We start from the raw sequence: 19471 nt of genomic DNA, 5'->3' as shown, positions 1-19471 counted from the left end.
ACTCACAAATGGTGAGATCATGACCTGAGCTGAAGTCAGATGCTTAGCCACCCAGGTGCTCCTAACCAGGAAATCATCTTAAGGTTGGCTTATCTTGGGGTGCCTGTGTGGCGCAGTCGGTTAAGCGTCCGACTTCAGCCAGGTCACGATCTTGCGGTCCGGGAGTTCGAGCCCCGCGTCAGGCTCTGGGCTGATGGCTCAGAGCCTGGAGCCTGTTTCCGATTCTGTGTCTCCCTCTCTCTCTGCCCCTCCCCCGTTCATGCTCTGTCTCTCTCTGTCCCAAAAAAAAAAAAACGTTGAAAAAAAAAAAAAATTAAAAAAAAAAAAAAAAAAGGTTGGCTTATCTCAAGCCAGTTTCTTGCCTTTATCTTTGGCTGTGACAGCTGTTTAGAAGGCATGACACAAAAATAACATTAGGGAGTCAGAGAAAGAGGAGGGTGTGGGGACAAAATGTAGTATTTTCTATTTATTTGAAAAAAATTGTTTTAATCCTTATTTATTTTGGAGACAGAACGAGAGAGACAGAGCATGAGCCAAGGAGGGGCAGAGAGAGATAGAGACACAGAATCTGGAACAGGCTCCAGGCTCTGAGCTCTCCGCCCAGAGCCCGACACGGGGCTTGATCCCACGAACTGTGAGATCATGACCTGAGCCAAAACCAAGAGTCAGACACGTAACTGACTGAGCCACCCAGGCGCCGCCGCCCTCTCCCCCCCCCGCCCAAATATAACTGCTAAACGTAACTGCTGTACTCACCACAGGGCTAGTCGTTGTTCAGTCTCCTTGAGAAAACTTGTATGAAATTTGTGCAAAGGTTCAAAATTCGGGAATATGAGACTTTTCAAGGCTTCGGGCATGACATCCTCTTTGCTGACTGTGCTCTGAAACCACTGGAATAAAAAGAAGACACACTTAGAGGTGTAAAGTTGAATGAGGTGATCCTTCAGAGGTGATGCTGCGGCCCAGTGTGCCTGGAGCCCCCAGGGCCTTACTGCTCGGTAGGCAGTGCTCAGCACCAGCGGGGGCTTCTGGGCCTTACTGCCTTTCCAGTCTTCAATTACACGGGGTGAGAGGCACCTGTCTGTTACCAATCGGCCGTGGAGGCCAGGAGGAATCTCCGAAGTGGGCAGCTACTTCGAATCAAAACTTCCACTTTGGCCAACTCCCTGGTAACCACTGATTTAGACCACTGCACCCGCTCTGGTTCAGTCCTTCTGGAACATCTATCTCTGTTCCCTTGTGAAAACGCTGAGCACCCATGAGGCCGCACCAGAGAGAGGGAGAGCCCCGGCCTGTACATGCAGTCGCTTGCGAGGCAGGGCTATCCCACAATGTTTACTGAGCACCTGCTAGGGGGCGGGCAGGCACCATTCATGCCCCGGAGGTGCAGAAGCCCAGTGATTCCTACTGACCTCCAATGTCTAGTTCTTTCCCAGAATCCAGGTGCCTTAAAGACATCTACAATGCTTTGAATTTGTTTCTCAGATTGAACAGGACTGATTAAAATAATTAAAGGTGGTCTCCTGTCAGGTTTGCTGACAGGGCTCAATTTATTATCAAGGATGAAACGAGGTTTCCATTCACCTCTGGGGTCTTCCTCAAGCAAAAGCAGCTACCTTGGATGACGGGCCAAACACAAACTGCTCTGCCCTGGTGCACGCACACAGCAAAATGCTCAACTTTCATTTTCTCCACTTCAGCAACTTCCTTCTTTTGCACTTAAAAATCACAATTATACAAATTTTTATAGAGCATGTTCCAAATTAAATATTCTCTTGCCGTCTAATTTCTATCACCCAGAAAACCAAATCCTTTTAATTGGAGTCAGAGAACCCAACATTTTAATTAGATCCAGCTTCTCTCTGAAAGCTGCATATGAGTGGAGGTAAATTATGTAATTGGATGCTTTAGGGGAAACGCTACACATACCGAAGTGATGACCTCAAGATCCTTCAGATAAGTTCTCTCGGTGGTGGAGACTTCCTTAGCGATGAAGTATGCCTTGTCAGTCGGGAATCTCTGCAAAAGCGATACATTACTAATTCATGATGTTTTATTAACTGGGCTACAGACTAAATCAACTCTTATTTGTCCCCCTTTTTGTGCGAGGAACTAGCAGAAGAAAATGGAGGTTTCCTTCCACATAAACATTACCCTCAGTAGAAGGCCTCCAGTGAGCATGTAGCCACCGCGGAGAACAATTCATTCAAAATTGGGCATCGGAAAATCTAATCAACTAGTAAAATATCAGAGCAATGCAGTCTTCCAGGAACTAAAAGCAACAGAAACCACAGCGGCCTTTGTCCTGGGTGCCGGGAGCTGGTGGTGTTGGGAGTTCAGGAAACAGAAGCTACAGTGTTTGTGGGAATATGTAGGGTGGCCAATATGAGGGGACAAAGTGAAAGCAGCTGGTGACAGACACCATTGGGACTCGATTCTCCGGAGTCTGTCACTTAGGTGAGCAGGTACCTCTCGACAGTGGGCCAGTTAGGGGTTTTGCTTTCTCTTTCAACAGTAAAAGAGAGGCAATCCCTTGTCGCTAGCGATCTCACTTGCTTCCACAAGAGTCCACCTGACGCCACCTTTGGGGACACACATGACAACAATGAACGTGGAGACTCGAACGGACCCTTGTGCGCCCATGTTTCCAGCAACGGGATTTGGGTAAACAACCCAACCATCCATCACCAGAGGTACGTGAACACAGTGTCCTCGACCCATACGGTGGGGTTTCGTTCTACCTTAAAAAGGAAACGGACACGCGCTACAACATAGATGAATCCTGACGACATTTCGCCAAGTGAAAGAAGCCGGACACAAAAGGACAAATATTGTATGATTCCTCCCGTATGAGGTACCTAAGGGGTCAAATCCATAGATGCAGAAAGTAGAAAGGAGGTTGCCAGGGGCTGGGGAAGGGGGGGGGGGAGATTTAGTGTTTAATGGGGGCGGTTTCAGTCTGGAACAACGAAAAAGTTCTGGAAATGGACGATGATGACGGTTAGACAACACTGTGAATGTACTTAGCGTCACTGAGCAGCACGCTTAAAAATGGTTAAAATGGCAAATGTTATGTTTACTACTGCAGTTAAAAAAGAAAAAAGTAACGCGCGCATGCACGCAGGTCCCCACACCTTTCTCCGGCCTTCCTCCTCGTCGTCGGTGCGTGGGCACACCTGGTCGTTCAGCAGCGGGCTGACCAAGGGAGAGGCCTGCTTGGTGTCCGGGCTCAGGTTGGGAGACAGGATCACGTTGGTGGGCGCGGCTCCTCCCTGCGAGTTGATGGACAGCTCTGAAAGGTGAGGGCTACCAGTCAGGGAGCCTATTTGGGGATGAGAAGTATTAAAGAAAAAAAAAAGTAATTCCTTCTGGGACCAGATTTCTACTTACAATTCCCCCCCATATCAAATCTTTAGAACCTAACGTGCTTGACTATTTTCTAGATTTCCTGTGAGTTGCAGCTGCCTTAATACTAAAGATACCATAGTATGAATGATTCAATGGAGCCAGAGTCACGCAATTAATGGTAAGACACAGAACTCCGTTTAGGGGGTAGTAATAGTAGTTGAGGAGCACAGTGTATCCCCCCAAATACGATCTTCATCTCCTAACTTCTGCCTTAGCTTCTAAGAATTGCTCGAGAAAGACAGTGTCTATACCATCAGGAGACGTGAGAAAGGACTAGAAAACAGAGCTATACTAAAAGGAAACTAAATGGCTGATGCACCCAGGACAGACTACACCTTATAACAACCACGGCTAAGTAAAGGACACAAGCAGCTAACTCCCCATTCTACAAAGAACAGAAGCAAGCTTATTATACCTGGTGGCGGGCCTTCCATGTCTCTCTCACTGTTTGGGACAGAAACACTAGCATCACATTTACATGCAAAGGTGATCATTTACAAATGCAGAGCTGGAGGTCATTACATTATCACAGTTCCCCTTTAAGAGTCAAAAAGTGACAGGCAATTAATGACTCCTCTGAAAAGGAGATATTAAATCATACGAAAATGTAGAATTACCCATTATGAGTCAGCCAAAGGACATGATGTGTGCATGAAACTCTTTGCCAAGAGAATTTTGCAAATATCCAAGCCTCAACCCGTGGAACTAAGTGGGATGTTTCAAAATATACTTCTACTTAAGCGTTTGCACCTAACACATTTGTAATTCGAATGCAGGTTTGCTAGGACTGGCACTGCGGTAAACAAACTTAAAGTAGCCTGCAGGCTCGTCTGTTACCAGCATGAGGAAAGACGATGGAAATGCTTTCTCATTTTCCGATAGGCGGTTTCAGCTCATGGCTATTCCGCAAATTCGACAAGCATTTTGGAGAGGAAGGTGAAGTGCGATTTTCTGGGGCCACACCCCGTTTTCTTGACATCTATCCTCTCCCTCTGAATTCGTTCATATCCACTTTAAAATTACAAGATGGGATGGCCTTGAATGGAGGGTCGTGAACTTGATCACAGTATGAATGAACCAGCCATGAAACACCACCAGCCCCCACCCCGGCCCTGCTGGGCCAGCTAGCTGAGTCACTAACACGTGCGTGAAAAGCCACCACACCCGGAAATAACAGCAAAAAGCAGACATCCTGCTACTGATTATTGGTCAGGACAATGATCCTTGAAGAATGAGATTAGAAAACATGAGGAAGAGACAGATTCAAGAAGTTTGTGTTTTAAAAATCCCTCCATTGAAATCCTTGCATTTTAAACACACATCATTGAAACGAAGTCCTGGTGTTCGACAAAGACCCATTCACCCCACACACCACCAGACCCAGCGAAACCCGGAGAAAAAGGCCAGAAATTGCTTCACAAATGTCAATTTTATTGACACTAGTGCACAACTGAATACAGTAACTTGGAAAGAATCGGAACTTGTCAAATAGAAATAGTGACAACAATTAGAACTGCAAATGTTTCAAGGTACTACACTATTCTCTTCTTTAAAAAAGAAATCACAAAAAGGCAAATGTCATCACTACAAATAGGAAATTAGAAAAGAGAAATTCTGGCAGTCTGTCTAGAGATCAAAACATTTCATGCATTGTGAGTCACTGTATCAGAATCACTTTTTATTTGTCCACCGTAATCTGGCAAAATTTGGGGCTTACCTTCAGCTCTCACGCTGTGCATGAGGTCAGGTGAGGTGGTTATTAAGTGAGCACATGCGGGGCCTCGATTTTGCAGTGACGTGGAACAGAAAAAGCACTCACTTCATCAGTGAGAGTTGGAGTCAAGAATAAAAAAGCAGTTAGAAGGCTGGCTTGCAGGAGGCGTGGGGAGTGGGGGAACAGTACCAGTTAGGCCCTGGACAGCATCCAGGAGCAGAAGAAAAACCAACCACCCCACTGTGGGGGAGAAAACGTGCGTGTACACCCTCAGGTACAACCACTTCCACCCTCTGAAAGTCAAAAGCTATTGCCCTGGTGAATTCCTCCTGGGGACATTTCTATAGGAGAACACAGACCAGGGCTCCAGAAGAGGTCTGTCCTGCCATGAACGCAGGGCACGTTTCAAAGAATACAGCCATCTAGAAGAATCCACACTGAACCACATCACAGATGGGATTGAGAAAGTAGGGCACTGGGAGCGAACTTCAGGACAACCCATGTTCTTTGCAGGTAGAGGAAGGGACAGCCCTGGGTCGGCTACAGGTTGCTGGGTGACAACCTGCTGGATTCACTCATGTAGCCCAAAGATGTGGTGACCAGCAACATTACATGTGCAACACACAGACTCGGGGAATGATCAAGGTTAGGGTTGCCGATTTCTGTTTCCAGAGAGGCTACTTCAGCAGGCTTTGTGTCTACTCTTAGGACCTAAGAGAGGAAGGCTGATGGGTGTATTTAACAGTAGGACCAATAAATCAATAAATACCAAGCAGCCTGGTCTAGGAATCTGTCAGCAATTCTCTGGAAGGGAAAGGTCCAAACTCTGAAGTTCAAGTTTGCTGATTTGAGTTGTGCCCCTTTCTCCCCTTGCAAGAGAAACAACTCTTGAAAATTTATAGGAGACATGGTCCAAACAAAAGTACGTAGCTCATTTACCATTCGGCAATCAATGAAATATGCTGATAAGGGTAATCAGTAGAATTTGGCAGCTTGATGAGGAATTAAAATTCTCTTTTGACTCTGAGCCAGAGTGCTGTGACAACTATCTGTACAAAGTGGTGTCCCTGTAAGTCCACCCTCTGGCAAGCGTGAAGAGCTGGGCCTTTAAGTCAGTGTTTAAGGTTACAGTTATTAGAACTACATGTAACCAATTTTCAGCGAAGTAGTCCATTTTACAAAAACAAACGTGTTTCCTATGTAAGATAAAATGAGCCCGCTCATCACTCTAGCCTTAGCAAGCCTGTCCAAATCATGCAGCTGGTTACTGGCTTTGAAGGCACAGCCCCAGGAGACATGGAGAGGAAATTGTGACCCACCTACACTGCTACTCAGTGAACTCATTAATGCCTAGGTAGTTTTATCATGTTTTTTTTTTTTTTTTTAATCTGTGACAAATTGACAAGAAGTAATTTCTTTCAGCAACAGGCTCTAGGTAAATAATTTGGGGGGGATCTTTTGAGAAAGCACCTGGATATTAAGGCAATAACGTGGAAAGAAGGTTAAAGAGATTAGAAAAAGATCAGTTACACTCCAAAAGTCTGGAAGCTTTGGATTTTTTAAAAAATTTTGTCTATTTCTAGAAATTGCCCCGCATTTTTAAAGGTATGCAGTTATATTTCCATTTAATAACTCTCAAATCCTTCACCTCTTCCAAAGGATTTCCTGCCCCTGCTGTGTCCCACCCCCCACCCGCCACCATTAATCTGTATCAGGAGGGCTGAGTTTATGTCACCCCCGTGGATTGGAGATGCCATCATGAATACTGCTCTCAAGGGAGGCATTTCTGGTAATTGCTTTTAAAAATCCTTTTACGTATACACATTCTCATGGCACAAACAATTATGGAACTTCAAATCAGCATAGCTGTATTTGTGGATTCAATTTATCACCCCGCTGAGAAATTTGCTTACCTTCTCTTTTTAATGTAAAATACATTAATTCTTCCCTCCTCTGCAGCATCGCCCAGACTGTGGCGTCTCCTGACCAGCCCCTTGTCACAGGTACATAACCTGCGGGAACGTGGTCTATGATCAACCGGGCAAACTCGACGCCTGACCCCCCCCCCCCCTTTTTTGGGATTGGGCATAGCCACACCTCCTCTGATCGTATTCAAGGTTTAAGGACAAACTCACAAAAGTCTGGGAAAACAGAATTTTCTAGTCTATCTTTCAAGTAATATACAATGGCATTTCAAACACGTGGCTGTACCTGTCCTGTTTTTTAAGCTGGTCAATCCATTGGTGATTTCCTTTTTTAAAGAAGTCATTTGTCCCATACGGTGTTTAGAAAACCTGATAATCATTTTAAAAATAGTAATCCATGGCAGGATTGTCACATATTTGAGAATACTGATTGCTTTCTCAGTTCCTCTTTTCAAAATCTTAAGAAGTACAACTTCGAAAGTATCTATGCTGATTCTTCCACATTACCCCCAAAGAAAGTTACCTGGCGAGCTTCTATATGCCACTCACCTATCATGATCTGTCTGCTGGTATTTGGTTCTAAAATATAGATTTTATCTCTGCATACCCAGAATATGTTCCAAAGGCACACGTAGAAAATACATTATAGATGTAGGTTTTCATGGATCTTTAAAAAGGCTCTTTTTAAATCCATCATCTCCCTCTAAAAAAGAATACAATGAACTCTCTCTTGAGGTTGTCTGCATGTGAAAGCCAGTTATCAAAAAAGGTCAGTACTCAGTTGGAAAATGGATCGTCTCCTGCGTGGACAGGATTCACTCTATGATAATTCAGCTGGGTCCCACCCCAGTGGAGTAGGTGAAAGCAGCTGACGATGCTTTATTAAAATGACAAGGTTCCACAGGAAAAGCTAGTTTATACGATTACCAACCACAACGGTGCTGTCCTTTTCTTGATCACGGAGGGTGTTGAGGGCAATGTGTATATGTGCTTCTTATTCTCAGACCAAGGTCCTTTAAACAAAGTTTTGCAAGCAGCTAAGCACCAACCTCAACGTTCATCATCCAGCAACTCAGAAAAGCAACAGAAATGCAACGTGCAAATAGAGATGGAAATGCTACCAATGGAGGAATGACAGAGAATGTTCTAGCGTGCTCTTCCTTATGGGGAAAAGAAAAAGGAGAATTTCCCTTTGTTCGAACATGGTGGCGGTGGCAGGGTTTGGGTTGGGGAACATGGTGCTTCATACCAATGAAAAATACCATCTTGTACTCAGGACAAAGCTTCAGCCATCAGTGGGAAAGAACAGTTACAATTGACAGTTTTTACAGCAAGATACCTGTTAGGACAAGTAAAAGCCTCTTCAGTTTAGATTAACAAGAGATATTAATATCGTGCATACATCGTTACAGGAGTCTGGCCTTCCGTGCTGAAAGACCCACCAAGCTCATGGTTATTGGAGAAGCCAGCACCCTTCCCGGGGTATACATCCATGCTTTATTGAGATGCTGTGCTCTTAGGCCGTGGAGAGAAGATGAAACCAGACAGTATCTGTGAGAGCTTACGTTTTGGGGACACGTCAAAACTAAAAACAGCTTCCTGGCAACGACCAGCCAACTGGGGCTGAGCGGGATGGGGTTTTCTCCACATGCCCACTGACCCCCACACCCACCAAAACAAGTGCACATCTAAATTCTCTTACAGATGCCAACTATGGAAGGCGTTCTATTCCCGTGTCAGTTGATGTTTCCAATCAAAACACGAAGCCAATCCCGTGGTTAGGTGTCTGAGCTCCCCTATGTAAGCTCCACCACAGATGCTCTCTGTTTCCATGAGACCTCTCCCCCAATGACAGTGATCCTGCTGGCTTCCAAAAACCTCCCTACCCCCAGGCACCCATGGTGCAAAGTACAGGCTGGTTAGCAGGTGAAATGAGAGAGGTCAAGTCTTCCCCTCAGTGAACTAGGGGAGCACCCTGCATGCCTCCGTGTTAAAGCCTGCTGTTGAGTGAACAGGATCACTGTGTTCTAGAGGAGACCAGGATTTCAGGTACAAACTGGTATTCAGCAGTGTAAAAAAAAAAAAAAAAAAAAAAAAAAAAAAAAAAAAAAAAAAGACATCAGACAGCCCTCCAACAATGCAGGGAACAGAATGCACCATGCTCTGAGGATAAAGACAGAACATTGGCGGGGGGGGGGGGGGGGGGGGGGGGGGGGGGGGGGGGGGGGGGGGGGGGAAGCTCTCTCCTAGATAGGTACATGCTGACAAAACAGTGCATACAATGGAACAACAGAAAAATGTTTTCTCAGATTTATTAAACAAATGACAAAAATGAGAATGAAATCCCCAGCCTTTTCTGTTTTAAAATTTAGTGTATTAGAAATTTTTAATGAAGTATTTTGTCTATAGGATTAAATATACACACAGAAAGAACAGAAGGGAACTGGATTAATAATATAGGCCAAGCTTGTGAAATCTGGTTAGTTAGGTTTTCACGGCAACTTTCCAGGCAGAAAGGGGGTAAGCGTGAGGGACTGGGTCTGGGTGCGGACGTGGGAAGAGCAGCAGGTGTGTGGTCTTCACAGAGGAAGGCCTGTCTTCGGGCTGTCTACACATCAGTGCAGGCTGAGTGGCAAATGCTTGCTTTCTTTACAAAGGGAATCTGAGGCCCGGGAAAAAGGAGTTGTTAGCCTAGTTTCGTGAGCCAAAAAGCTTGTCCGTGTGGTTAATGACACACGAGGCACACCACTGCAGGTTCCAAAACGGACCTCCTGTTTCCTATTTGAGAGCCAGTTAACAACCCAAATTCATAATAAAGCGGAACTCTGCCTGCAGACTCCGCATACCACTTACTACCTCCAACTCTCACTCAAAAGTAGAACGAATCCCTCTTTGATGCTTTTTACTAAACACGTACACATGTGCACGAACACACACACAGCCCTCACTCCGTCCTCAGTGCCCCTGCTTTGTGTTGCACGTTGCAGCGATTTGTGATTACTCTTCAATATTCTGAGACCGTCGTGCCTGGCCCAGCAGCAGCAAGCGCAAGGATCTTTCAGCACCATTTCCACAATGGCATTAATGGCACCAGCCTTGCAGTTAACCTTTCCCACCGGCTCTCCGCTCCACATACAGATCCGATGTCTCATGTCAACAGCTGATTTTTAATCCTTCCCTACTTGCAAAGATAAAGCCACCCAAGACATTCCAGAGTAACCTGATCTAGAGCCTGTATAAAGACACAAACGAGCTGCCTTCCCCGGGAAGCTACAATCAGACACCAGAGGCCAATGAGATGCCCAAGGCTGTTTCCAGGCTCAGCTGCGGTGTCTGTAATCCACACTGAAAATGACCCTGAACAAATCAGTCTATTCCATTTTGAAAGCTTTCAGGAAATGATTTCCTACTTCTTTCCCAGCTTCCACTGGGGTATCTTTAATTGCTTTCACTGGAAAAGAAGAAAAAATTCCTTGTGCTAGAAGTGTCAATTATGTTTTTTGGGATGGTGTACTTTTTTTTTTTTTTTTTTTGGTGAAAACAAGACTCCACCCACCAGCTCCCAAACATATGCATGGCATACAAATCAGCATTTGTGACTTTTGTTCAAAAGGGAATTACTTGGAAATCTCTAGGTGATTCAAGGGAATCAACAAGTAGCCCTCTTCAAGGATGGCTCTAAACAAATGGCAAACAGACCACTTTTAATCTTGGATACCTACAACACAAGGCCAAATCAAAGTGCATTTCTTCTTTTTTGCTTTTCATTATTATTAATAAAAACAGAACTGCAACATTAAGTGGCATGCTTGTTTCAATCTAAAAGTCTTGGCTTCATTTTAAAAACCAGCAACTGGTGTCTTTCAAGGTATGCACAAGTCTGCACGACAGACCCCGTTTCCCTGTATTGAATTTCGCTTAGCTCAACAGAAACAGAATTAAACTAACAAGGAAAAAGGAGCGCCAGTAAATTCCCTAATGTCGCCACAGTCAAGTTTGTTAATCACTTTCTGCTCCAGAGGTTTATGACCAGAACTTCCATATGCGCTTATGGTTTTGGCTAACATGGCTGAACGTAAAACTCATCAGAGGGCTACCGGCAGTGGATTATTTTGAAACGATCACGTCTTTCGGGTTCAAAAGAAACTTACTCTACATTCCAGGGATTGCAGAGAAAGATTATTTTGCAGTTTGATTTGTAAAATTTGCAGCAATGAAGTGGACTCATCCCATGAAACCAGAGGAAGGCCAGCCAGTCTTGGGGTAATTAAGCTCCTAACTATCAGAGAAGGAAGGTTTCCAGGCTACAAGAGGGAAGATCCAGAAAAGAGAGTCTTGGGAATGCAACTCTGAGATCTCTAAATTCTTGCTAATAAGAATAAGGGCCTAAGAAAAGAGTAATTAAAATAGAATAAACTCAAAATAAACCCAATGATGTAGGGAGCCCCAAAATTTCTTAGTTTAAGGCTGGGTCAATTATTGACTAATGACAACTGTACCAAACCCATTCTGTGCTGAATATGGGATAACATTTTAAGCAGAGAAAGTGGACTGAAAGCATGTGAACACTGATTATAGACACAAAAAGGAAGCTGTATGCACATCCACAAGTTTTAACAAAATTTGAAAGGAATTTAATCTTACTAATTTTTCCTTCTTTTGGATACTGCTTCACAATACAATCAAAAAGATTCCAAGGTTAATGTGCAAGTTGAGTTTCTGATTCAACTGAAGACAGAACAGATTTTGTACACTTAGTGCAAGTTTCAAGAGGCTCAGGCTGTATTTTAGTTTTGTGGCCTGGCTTTTTTAGCATTGCTTGGTTTGAATCTTCAAAGAAGCTCTTGAGATTAAAATCAGAATTATTCACATTGTAAGTGCAGGCCACGTGGCACACTGGAGATAAATCTGTGAGAAGTTCCCAAATATGAGTCACATATGTGGGGAAGAATCTGGCCCACAGACTTCCTTTAATTAAATGCCTAATAAAATATCGTCAATAGCATACAGATGCCTGTCAAAGGAGCTGGCGCAGTTCACTTTAAGTTCCGGAACTCATTAAATGTATTTCTTCATGCTAAAAGAATTTCTTGCATTTTATTTTGCCCTGAACCAGCAGCAACAAAAATCAACCACAAAAGGGGCTACACTTTACATACTTTGAAATACCATCTAAGGAAAGTTATTAATGCGCGGAGGCCCTGGGCAGGCCTGGTGGCTTGGAGATTTGTTTCAATAGATGGTTGGTCTTCTCTCCCGGGCCTTCCGGTATCATTTCATGGAGCAGCTATCGCCTGCCTAAAGACCTGGCCCTCCTTAGTGATTCAGGAGACCTCTACACTACCTTAGAGAAACAGGCGGACAGGTCTTGGGAAACCCTTTGGAACCCGCAGTGAATTCACAGGTCACCTATTCTTTACACCCAACTCCACTGCTGGTCTTGCTCCACTCTCAGTTCAACTTTGTGCACGTGCGTGTCCTTCTCTGCCACAGAGGGAGACTCCGGACGCCAGGTAAAGACACAGGGAACTAGAGTCTGACAACAGGCAGAGGGCACGGAAGGTGGGAGGCTGCGGGCTTTCCCTGACCTCTGCGCAGTGAGAGACCACATCACCTCTGCGGAACAGACTCCACCAGGCTCAAAGAATGCTTAAATATTTACTCCCTCACCGATACTTAGAATCTTTAGTAGGGCAGGGCAAACTCCCCCAGAGGCAACTGGTGAATATTCTCAGCACTTTAGGCTACCGTGGCCTTTGAACAAATCACACCCCTTCCCTTTTAAGCACCATTAATCACATCGGGATTGCTGCTTTCATAAATAGTGGCCAACCAGCAGAAATAGAGTTGCTTGGCTGGCACAAAACCAACCAGAGACAAACTTTATGAGCAACCCTAAAAGGGGAAAGTTTATCAATACAGAACTGAGTACACTATCATTGATCAGCTGTTTTTAAAACACTTCAGATAAAAAAAAAAATCACCACTCCTTTAGCAAAAAGCAAAACAAAGTAATTTCTGGAGCATGTTTTGCTCTAGAGGTTTATGTTTTGATGATTCACATTATATGCTGGGTAAGTTAACACCCCATTGCTCATTCATACTTCATCATCAGACTGCTGTGCAATTAGAGGTAAAAAGAAAACTCATTTGAACAAATCACCTTCACAAATAAACCACAGGATTCCAAATGTGACTCTGCTGAACTCACATTTGACTAAATATTTATACAGCAAATCAACATCTTTTCCTAAGTCCAAAACAGAATACGCAAAAACATGTCCTAAGTGCAAAAACCCCACAATAGAAAAAGCGGTTCTTCCTACGTTTTATGTATGGACTGTGTCTAAGTCTACATGATCCCTGGTCTCCACATCCGATTTTAATTATTAATCTGTACAAGATTCTCCAAAATTAAAGTACTGAATCAAAAGGGTCCTACTGCACCAAGATGTCACATAGACTAAAGCTGAAGACCAGAGGTCAAAGTTCTAGTTTTAGCTTTGTCAGGCAGCAGCTGTAGGAGTAAGTGAAGTCTCTTGATTTCAACAGAACAAGGTTTGTCATCCATAAAAATGAAGGTTTACCCTAAATGATCTCAAAGGTCCCTTCTAGTTTTAAAATTCTGTGACTCTGTTAAATATATATCTAAGGTAAGACATCAATAGACTACTTCAATGAACATCTTTCAAACTATCCAGTACTCAGTTTGATTCATCAATCATGCACTGAATCAAACGATCAGGAAAAGAACACCAAAAAAAAAAAAAAAAAAAAAAGTTTGTGTAGAAAGGATTAAGTTTTCAGTCTTCAGTCTTTAAAATTCAACTTGTCAACATTCCTGTGGACCGATAATCATTTGTGAGCCACAAGGTCAGTCAATACTTGTATTTGTTGCATATGGCTGCCAAATTCTACCCCACTTCCTAAGCATGCGTAGTAGCTCTTCCCTTGTGACAACAACACATGATGAGTTTAGTAAGGCCGTAGGCATGGTGGCACGCCAGGGATGTGTCATTGTTAGAACTCTTTCCAATAATTTGGTAGTTACTTAGGATCTAAAAATTTGATTCTACAAGTCATCTTCTTAAAAAAAGTACCAAAGACTGAAAAGTACCAAAGAACAGGCACTAATTAATCAAAGTATTTCATGTGTGATGCTTTCCTTACTCTGCAAGCCAGCCAGAAATTTATTCCACTAGATTCTAGAAGGCAACTGTGTCAGGCTGAGGGGTGACCCTGACTGTCCAGCAGAACCATCTGGGGACCCCAGGTGGCACACCAGACCAATGAGATAAAAAATTTCTAAGGTCACGGCCCAGGCATCACTGATTTTTAAAATGTCGCAGGTGATTCCCATGTGCAGCTGAGACCCTTTGATCTACAATGCAGGAGTGCTGAGTGAAAGGCACAGGCAGAGGTGGGCAAGATTTAAAAAGAAATCAAACCTCTCACTCCTTACACTTTTTTCCTGCACACAGAAACATCTAGAAGTCACTGCTTCCAAGAGAAGACCCTGTTCACACAAGTGTGAACGTTAAGAATGTACACAATAACCAAGGGGCAGCAATTCTGGAAAATGGTTCTTCTCTATGCTGCTCATGATTCAAAAGAGGGCCTTTAGTTTGCCAGCCTGGTGACAACAGTGCTTTTTGTGAGGTCTTACTTTGCCCCGAATCCCCACTCAACAGCATTTCTGTGTTTCAATTAGAAGTTCTGACAGCCAGAGTTATAGCTTCTTAAAACACAGCTAACGATTTGACCCAGGATGCAAACCCAAACCAGACCAGCAATCCCTTGTAAATCACAGTTCCACTATAATTGACATCTTTTACATTGCTTCACATGAAATCTGGAAAGAAGAAATAACTCCAAATTCTTCCTATTAAAATATCCATTATTCTTGACTAAGATTTCACCAACACTTAATCTCAACCAGCAATCAACTTACATTTGGTCTTGAATTTTGTCAATCCCTCATTTTCTAAGGCTCAGAAAAGCAGCACCTCCTTTTAAAGAAGGGGAACAAAGTAAAACCAACACCTTTCCTGGGATCTCAATACCTCAGTCCAAACATTCAATCAACAGCAGCGTGATCTGCATACAAACTCAACATACACAGAAAATTTCCACATAAATAACGACACACTATACACATGATCAGATCCATAATCAAGTATCTCTTCCTAGCCTTCAATCAGAAAGATAAACAAGGTCCTGGTAACCTGTCCTTCTTAACTATTTCTCTTGTCCACCTTTTTTGGAGAGCAAGCCACTGTGTGAAGTCTCATTTTTCTTCAAGATTTGAGAGTCGGGCATACCCTATCCAAAGGTTTCTGTCCAAAACTTCCTCCAACAAATGTTGATTAAAGATTAATGAGCCACTAGAACAGATAATCTCCACTGGAAACCTGGACTCAAGATTCCACGTTCCCAACACTTGGAAGTCTGGCCCTCTACTCATCCCCCTCTTCTTCCTCCTCACTCACATGTAGGCCACCCAGGGGCTTCTTACTACTAAGCATGGAAGGGGAGCTCAGCACTGCTGCTGGGTTGCCAAATGTGAGTGGCTGGCTCAAATGGGCCACCATTTCAGAGTCTGAATCGCTGGATTCAGTCCCGCTGCTGGTGGAGCCCTCAGTCACCTGCAGGGGCGCCCGCTGGTCTGCCATGCCTCTGGCACACACTGACCGCACGACAGGGATCTTTGAGGTGGGGCCCACCTGAGGTGCACCATTAGCCAGCATTCTACCTTCTGAAGCAGCCAGGCTGGCCAGTCCTCCCTTTTCACGGCCATCAAGCCCACCCATCGCCTCTGGGGTTGATGCTACCTGGCTAAGGATGAAGGGATCTGTCTCTGACTTATTGTAGCAACTGGGAAGATTCCGCAAGTATGGCCTTTGCAGGACGGGGGAAGAGTTTTCATAAGGAGGACCCTGGCTTGGGAGAGGACCTTCTCCTGTACTCTCCTCTCTTGGGTCATGCCCGTTTTCAGAAACATAGCCTTGAGACCCAGTCCTGTCCCAACTCCTACTTGGACTCGACCGTCTGCTACTGGGAGACAATGGGGTGGCGGGGGGACTGCGACCGCCGGAGCCCCTGAACAGCTCATCTATCAGGGAGCTATGTCTTGGGAGTCTGGGGCTCCCACTCATATCAAAGGTTAGGTCTGCTGAATCATCATCGACGAACTCTCTGGAAGGAGGCCGGGAGGACTTCACGGAGGGAGGGGAAGCCCTGCGCCTAGCCTCTGTCCGCCTCTCATCCCCGGAGAGCAGATACACCCCACTGGTCAAATCACCCTCATAATTGTCATTTGTTTGGGACTGGGACTGGGACGCTTGCTCCCTGAGCAGGTCGGATTCACTATCTACGTCACTGCAGTCAATGAAAGGAATGGAAGAGCTGCTGCCTCTGGCAGCCCTGGATGCTGGACCTGTGCTCGGCTGCGGGGGCTGAGCTTTACTCTGCTGGGTCCTATCCTTAACGACCTCCTCCTCTTCGTCGGCCGGCGCCCGCGGGGCTCCGTCCGCCTTCCCGCCGCCCGCGGGGCTCCTGGGCGGCGCGGGGCTCTGGCGCTCTTCGGCCGCAGCGCTCGGCTCCGCTCCCTGCTGACCGCCCGCACCACCTGCGGGCTCCGCACCTTCTCCGGGCGGAAGGCTGGCACTCTGCTGCGCCTGCGCGGGGCGGGGCGAGAAAGGGGGAAGGTTACACGGTGGTGGAGGGGCGGGGCTGCCAGAGCCCAATTTAGCAACAAGCGGGCCGAGAGGCTGCCCTCCACAGGGCTCCAACAGAACACCGCCAATGAGCAGGCGCTCCCCAGTGTGTTTGGTCAGCATCCAGACCGTTCTCTGACCATGCACGGCCCCCAGCAGGCCAAGTGGGCCACAGCCTCTGCTCTCTAGGACCCACGGGCTCATACTGGCTTTCCAAAGTTTCCGTGGAGCAACAGTCTCCTTGCAACCCACAGGGAGGGTTGGGCGGGGTGAGGAAGAAAACACATCGCAGATCCCCGAAAGGCAAGTTGACATGGATTTCAGACAAATGACAAAAAACGTCTTTGTTTATACTTCCAAGGGAGGAACAGGCAGGTTAAGCACTCTATTTTTAGGTGCACAAAGGAAATCTTCATGTTCTTCCCCAACAAAGTTCTTATTCTCTTGTAGAGAAAACCCTGAAAGCACAAGCACAGGCCAATTCGAGAGAAAATGAGCTCTCACCACCCTCAGGGCAAGAGTGATAATGTCTCTTGTTGCCAACTGTGGTCACTGCCCCGTAACAGGAGCCCTGGGAACTCACCACCCAGTCTTGTGCCAATAAAGAGATCTGAGGTTGGCCCTGAAAATGGGAGCGACACCCATCAGGTGCTAGGGAGGTCCCAATCTCTCCACACGCATTTTGCTGGCAGGTGAGCTCCTCTCTGTAGACTCCCATGGATGATTCCACTCCTAAGCTGAGATAGGGCCAACAGAGCAAACTTCTCTGGGCAAAGGCATGGGATGGAGGACAGGAACTCAGCTGAAAAAGGACCCAGTCTAGGGCCTGCGGAGCCCAGCCTGGGGTGCACAGAGCACAGCCTGTGTTTGGTCAAAGCCAGGGCACACAACTATACTCTCCTCTACTAAAAGAAACCCCAAAGGTGAGGGGCAAATAACTCAGAAGCATACTATGAAACACAGGACTTAGCAGAGAAAGTTTGGTAAAGCAAAACAAAACAAAACAAAAACAGTTATAATAGTTGATCAGCATTACTGACTTGTTTTGGCACTTCTGAATTCGGCTCCGTGGGCTGTGTAGCAAGGCTTCTGATGGACTGGATCTTGCTATGTTTCCTGGGAGAAATCACGTAAGATAGCCACAGTGAGAAAAGCTGTTTTCTTAAATGAAAAATAACAGTCTTATGCCTTCCTCAATATGAAGACGAGTGAAGTAGTGTCTATGGATGCTCCCTGGAAACAGTCATCCTTTTCATAGCACTTACAGGGTTCAGGGTATACTTAAACCCTGAAAACACTCTCAGCAATCCCCTGCTCCTGTTCGAGTGGTACAGCTGGTCAGGAACACTAGCCATTGAGCATTACCTTTCTAGTTGTAGGAGAGTCACTGGGAGGGAGAGTTGGCTGGGCTGAGTATGCTCTGAATTGCAAATTCTGGCCTGACAATATGAAAGCAATTCATGTATTCTGGGCAATGATTTTCTAGATTAGTTCTATAACAGAGGTGACTACTACTCATCAGCTAACTCTTTCCCAGTGTTGAGTTCACAGAAGGCCTGCCCCATGAATGAATTTACAGATTCAACAGGACCAGGAACTGGCTTTCATGCCACTAACACTCTCCTTTATCTGTTCCCTCCCTTAGTCTCTGAGTGCCCTCCTTTTCCTCCGTGAACAGGCCTTAGAAATTTTCAGGTACTCAAATGATGAAACTATAAACACAGAGGGATTAAATGCTAATGTACATTCAGCTTTTCTTCAAAAGACTCCAAAAACACAAGGATGGTCACAGCAGCAGGTTTGTTTCAGCCAGAGTGAAACAAAATACCAACATTCAGGTTTGTTTATCAACAGAAAATCAGATAAATAAAATGAAATACTTTCACAATACCAAAGAACATCAACACAGATCTCCAAATCAGGTCAGGGTTTAAAAAGCAGGATGCTAGGTGTCTCAGTCAGTTAAGCGTCTGACTTTGGCTCAGGTCATAACCTCACGGTTCGTGAGTTTGAGTCCAACGTTGGACTCTGTGTGACAGCTCAGAGCCTGGAGCCTGCTTCGAATTCTATGTCTCCCTCTCTCTCTGCCCCTCTCCCACTCATGCTCTGTCTCTCTTCAAAAATAAATTAACATTAAAAAAAAAAAAGCAAGATGCAGAATTATGTACAGTGCGATACTAGTTAAATCAATGAAAAAGTACACCCGAGAGAAATGCTGCATATTTTTTTTTAAGTGCATAAATATGTGTAAAAGAAATAATGTGAAGTTGGCAGTTGTTGCCTTTGGGAAGGAGAGAAGGGAAGTAACAAAGGTGGCTGTTCGTTAAGGGGGTTTTAGCCATATCTGTCATAACAGTAATTACACACAAAAAGGTAAAAACAAAGACAAAAACAAAAAAAAAAAAAACAGAAACAGAAAGAAATATGGACGTTTGCTGTGATCTCTGTACTTCACAGTTATTTTAAGATATGTTAAAATATAAAAATGTTTTTAAAAAATGCACATGCACCAAACAGCCCTCAGTGCGCCACAGCTCCACCCTTTTACCCTTCTATTAAAAACAAATTGTTTTGATGTTTATTTATTTTTGAGAGACAGTAAGAGACAGTGTGTGAGCAGGGGAGGCACAGAGAGGGACAAACAGAATCCGAAGCAGGTTCCAGGCGCTGAGCTGTCAGCACAGAACCCGACACGGGGCTCGAACTCA

At 45.0% G+C, this 19471-nt stretch overlaps 1 protein-coding gene across 1 annotated transcript in view; it reads right to left on the bottom strand.

Annotated features, from left to right (window-relative positions):
• FARP1 (FERM, ARH/RhoGEF and pleckstrin domain protein 1) overlaps positions 1-19471 on the bottom strand; it is a 295681-nt gene that overhangs the window by 42149 nt on the left and 234061 nt on the right. The window contains 5 exon segments of the mRNA XM_030313031.1: positions 753-890; positions 1930-2019; positions 3135-3322; positions 16484-16724; positions 17804-17879. Of these exon segments, the coding sequence (XP_030168891.1) occupies positions 753-890; positions 1930-2019; positions 3135-3322; positions 16484-16724; positions 17804-17879 (733 nt within the window).

This window comes from Lynx canadensis, chromosome A1 (genome assembly GCF_007474595.2).
Source record: "Lynx canadensis isolate LIC74 chromosome A1, mLynCan4.pri.v2, whole genome shotgun sequence".
NCBI classification, from domain to species: Eukaryota; Metazoa; Chordata; class Mammalia; order Carnivora; family Felidae; genus Lynx; species Lynx canadensis.
Note: the sequence above shows the minus strand (reverse complement) of the source record. Positions and strands in the feature narration are given on the sequence as shown.